The sequence below is a fragment of the Rhagoletis pomonella genome, unplaced genomic scaffold (genome assembly GCF_013731165.1).
Source record: "Rhagoletis pomonella isolate Grant_MI unplaced genomic scaffold, Rhpom_1.0 Rhpom_scaffold_04973, whole genome shotgun sequence".
Taxonomy (NCBI): domain Eukaryota; kingdom Metazoa; phylum Arthropoda; class Insecta; order Diptera; family Tephritidae; genus Rhagoletis; species Rhagoletis pomonella.
In genome coordinates, this window is record NW_023463522.1 from 3,898 (window position 1) to 8,919 (window position 5,022).

Below are 5,022 nucleotides of genomic sequence, written 5' to 3' on the forward strand. Positions count from 1 at the left end.
AAAAAAAAATATTTATTTTGGTGAAAATTTTTTATAACATTTCAAATTTTTGTGTAATTTTTTCATTTTGGGAAAACCATACAATTGTTTTCAACTAGCGTTTGCTATGTAACATTCATGCACTGGAACAGGAGGACACATTTTCTTCAAAATTGCTACTTTTTCTGCATTTTGCAATAAAAAATTTAATATAATTAAATAAAAATTCACAAATCAGGCTCAGGCAAAATAATTAAATTAAGTGAAAAAAATGAAGGCTCCAGTGAATTACGAACACTAAATGCCAGTTTTTAACCACTGTGCAGCAGGGGGTTTATTGTTATCTTTCAGTGGAAGTGGAAACTCAGAGTGCAACACGATCCTGGGCACAACTCTCTCTGTGCTTATAGATTGTACAAAGATTACCGATTAAGTAGAAACCCTTAAGTGGGGTGCGAAACAAACTGGCGAAGGTTTTTATTATATTTTATAAGGGATATTTTTATTTTTCATATTCTGTGTTTAAAATTTTACCTCTGAAAAATGCAGAGCTGATTTAAAGGACAGTTTAAGAAATAAAGGACAAAAGGCGTACTTTATTTTGAAAAAAATTATAAAGGACAGGGGGTTAAAATAAAGGACTGTCCTTTAAAATAAAGAACGGATGGTCACCGTAATCATACTATACGCGCTTCACCTTCTCCATTGGATTTGATTTTATTTCTTCTGACTCCCCGTTTGTCGCTTTTGCTGCTTCTTGATTTCAATCCTTGTATACTCATTCTCCACTCGCCACCTTTTAAACTAATTTCACATAACTACTGTAGTTGTTGTTGAGGCAGTAGCGCAGCTCACCTTCGGCATCCACACTCACGCCTACTAAGCCTCCGTCCTCCTTACCTGCGCTGCCCTTAGCACCCACACCCACTTGCCCACCCGGGAGTCATACATAGACTACATGTGGCTTGGCCGCCGTGCCGCCACCACTGCCTTTACCCATCAGCACCACGCCATTGCCGCTGCTGGCATTTCCCTCTTCATTGCTGGACATCAGCTGTACCGCCTGCTTCGACTTGCCCAACGTCTGCATGTCCGGGTAATCGTAGTGGTCAAACTTTTCGTACAAATGTTCCGGCTCATCGCTGTACGCATTCGCATCCTTCACCGGCGGCACTTCCCACGGCTTCAAGGCACGATACTCATTGGCGATCGCCTGCGCCGCCAGGTACCGTTCCAGTTCAAGCTTATCCACTTGTGTTGGCAGCGTTTGCTGATACTCGTGCGGGTGCAGCGGCAGCATGGCATGATGTGTGCCACCCTGCTGCTGCAACGTATGATGTGGATAGGTGAGTCCACCTACCCCCATGCCCAGCGCGCCGCCAGCGCTCAACGGCTGATGCTGCAATATGCGATCGTGTACGTTCACAATCGATTTGCCGGAACGTGTGAGTGAGCGGTCGTGCAAGAGCTTTCGGCGTCGCTTGACAAAGCGCAAATAGAACACGATGCTGGCGCCGATGGCTAGCACGAGCAGCAGTGTGAAAATGGCGCAGACGATGGTGACAATATGCGCGGGGCAGGTGATTTGTCCCTCGGACATGGTGGCGAGGCGGCGGCGTATGCGCACATTGTCCTGCCAAATGTCGCAACCAATGCGGTCGTTGTCGAGTTGTAGATAGCCAGTGGTGGCGCTACTGCTACTTGTTGCTTGCGTTGGCTTGTGTTTTTGCTGCGCCACATATGCGGCGGCGGCGGCTTCCTGCGTTGCACTAGCATCGGCTGCACCCAACGCCGCTACTGCCGCTTCGCCCTGTGTGTGCGTGACATGTACGCCGCTGGCTTTATTCGTTTCGCCATCAAAGTTGCCGGTGACAAGACGCCACAGCCAGAGCAGTGAGCAATTGCATTGCAGCGGATTGTCGCCAAGGTAGAGACGCTCCAACTGGTCGACGGGGAATTGTGCGGAGTACAGGGTTTGCAAACTGTTGCCTTGCATGTAGATCTCGAGCACGTTTGGGTTGCCCTGGAACAGGCGCATGGGGATGTCGTAGAGCTGGGGGTTGTTAGCGAGATGGAGCACTTGCAGGTGTGTGTTATCGATGAAGGATCTAAAGAGAGAGAGTGATAGAAGATAACATTTTGATTAGTCGAAGTTGAAGTAAAGCTGGAAAATACTAATCAATATACATATGTATATAAGTAAAACTCTTAGTGAAGCTTAAATTTCACTGTATAAGTTTGTTTCGTCTTACGAGAAAGAGCTTGCGTATGGGATCGTTCGTAATATTTGCTCTTATCTTTACCCTATTTAGAAACACAGGGCAACTCTGGCTAAGATAGATAAGGTAGTTAGATAGTTAGTTAAACATAGTTCATTTAATTTAATTTAATTTTTAGAATCATATTTTATTTATTTCTTCTTTTTTTAATTTAATGTGTATTCCCTTTGCTAATATAATTTTTATAAAACTTTTTTGTTTTATTGTTTTAAAAGAAAAATATTTGTATACATATGTATTTGTTTTATTTCATTTAATTTTTAGGGACTTATTTAATTTTTTTCTTTTACTTTAGCTTAGTTTTCTTTCGAATCTTAGATTTTATTATTTAAAAGAGTAAACATTTTTTTAGTTTTAAATTAATTGTTATAATTTTAGTTTATTTATTTTTTCATGTAATTTTTTTTCTTGTATTAATTAAATTTGCTTTTAATTTTTATATTTTAGTGATATAAAAAGAAAAGTATATGTTTGTTCTATTTCATTAAATTTTTAGCATATTATTTCATTTTTTTAATTTTTCTTTTAAATATTTTTTCCCTTGATTGTAAGATTTTATTTTAACTATAAAAATGTTTTTTTTTTTTAATTTTATTTAGTTTTTAAATACTACTTTCTTCGATTTTAATTATTATTATTTCTTTCTCTAATTAAATTTTTAGATTTCATTTTTTCAAAAAGATTTTTTTTAATTTCATTTAATTTTTAAAAATATTTTTTTATTTACTTCTTCATTTTACATATTTTTTATTTTATTTAATTTTCTTTTATTTATAAGTTTTATATACGCATGTATGTACATATGCTTTATTTTTATTTATTTAATTTAAGTAAAAAAAACATGTTTCTGAAAGGTGAACAACATTATGCTAAGACCTCCTCATTGGCAGATCTTACAATTAGTATTTAAAATTAGTAAAGAGCTTTCAAGCTATTGATATTGTTCGATAGAGCTATCGATATTAATCGATATCCCTATCGATATTTATCGATATAGCTTTTTTAATTTGCCATTGGCGCCATAAATATTTTATGACGCATTTTGGTTTATGACCTTTATAAAGACGGCATTTTAATTCATCGTATGCCCTACGATTATTAGAGAAAGGAAACAAAATCTTAAGTCACTTCACTTCACCTTAATAAATCATTGAAAATAATTATTAACTAAAAGCAGAACCAATGAAAGGAAACTCCAGTGTTCATTCGCAAAATAAATGTATGCCACTAAATCTACAGCAAGTTGATTGCAGAGTCGCATATTGTTGCAGCCACACATTGAACAATGTTGCGCATGTTGTTAATGGCATTGTGAAAACACATTTCATACAAAAGCGCATCGACTTTGTTGTTTTTAACATGAATTTCTACTACTTTGTTTATATGTTTGTACACATGTATGTGTGCATATATCTTGTTGTTCTTGCTGATGTTGTTTTTCTTGCCATTAGTTTTCTTACACAATTCGCCTCGTTTTCTTTATTACATAAGAAAATATGTTGGAAATTAATTTCAGTTGCAAGAAAATGCTTCACTACACTAAATTAATTGCCAGTGTGCATAGAACACAAGTAAAAGCAGCAACAGTATCTAGCAATAGCAGCAGCAAAAGGAGCAACGAGCGCTAGAGCTTTGTTTTGAGTGCTGCACATATATGTACTTACTTGTACGGCTATGTGCTGTTAAATAAATATTGGCACAATGTATGTCTGCTTGCGAAAACACTCACACATGCCATTTTGCTTTTCTTGAGAAATCTCACTCTTTACTCCTTAAACTAATAAGGAAATTGTAACAAATGACATTGCTGCCACACCATTGCAGCTGCTATAGTTGCAGCTGCATTCCACTTATCGGAGCTGGCATGTTAAGACTGACGCATAAGCTTACTTGAAATTTCCGATTCGCATACTCTGTCTATGACAACTGAACCTCCCAGTTATGGCTGGTCTAACTACATAGTGTTAGTGCCTGTTTAAAGCTAAGTGCTCATGTGTTAGTTTAGCTGCTTGGCGACAAAGAGTAATGCAGCAATTTCAAATGAAATAAAGCCAAAATGGTAGTAATTGAAGACGTTGCTGCAAGCACTGCTGATATGCCACATTTATGCAGGTGCACAGTGGTGATGGATTAGCGTTTCGGTAGAGAGTTTTTCACGGAAGTTGAAAATAAATTTGGGAAATAGTAGAATTGAAATAATACGTTATTTTGTAAGATTGACTAAAGTTAGGTATCAATGCGAAACATTTAGTGGAAAGGTGCAAGCCTTTGGTGACTATTTTACTTGTTTTAAGAAGTGTGCTCAGACCGTCGCTCGTAAGCAGGCGGTTGTTCATGGTATTTGGGTAATTCGTTTTTTTCTATGCTAGATTAACTTAGGTTAGCTTGACTGACTTGAAATATCGCATTTAGATCACCAACTGTGGCCTAGGGTTGCCAAGAGTTGCAAGTTTTAACCATTTGCTACACATAAGAAATGTTCCATTGAAGCCTTGGAGTTACATTTATCATAACGCATGCATTATTTCAATTAATCATAATTCTTTTAAAAGAACTTTGGTGTGTCAGAGCTATGATTAATTCAAATTATTTAAAATATTAAAAATTATTTAAAATATTAAAAAAAAATCATTGCAATGTAGAATAACAACAAGGGTACCAAATAAAAGAGAAAATTCTGCAGAATTAAAAAAATTTAAATTTTTTGGTTTACAGGGATGAATAATAGGTATCGAAAATGCCATTTTAATAATTTTTTTTTAAG

General features: G+C 36.5%; 1 protein-coding gene across 1 annotated transcript; it reads right to left on the reverse strand.

The window, feature by feature from the left end:
• Positions 1–583: 583 nt before the first annotated feature.
• Positions 584–2,087, reverse strand: LOC118754949 (the record flags this gene model as incomplete). Its single annotated transcript, XM_036489813.1, has 1 exon — positions 584–2,087. A coding segment is annotated over one exon (1,165 nt), but the record flags the coding sequence as incomplete, so codon positions are not given.
• Positions 2,088–5,022: the final 2,935 nt, after the last annotated feature.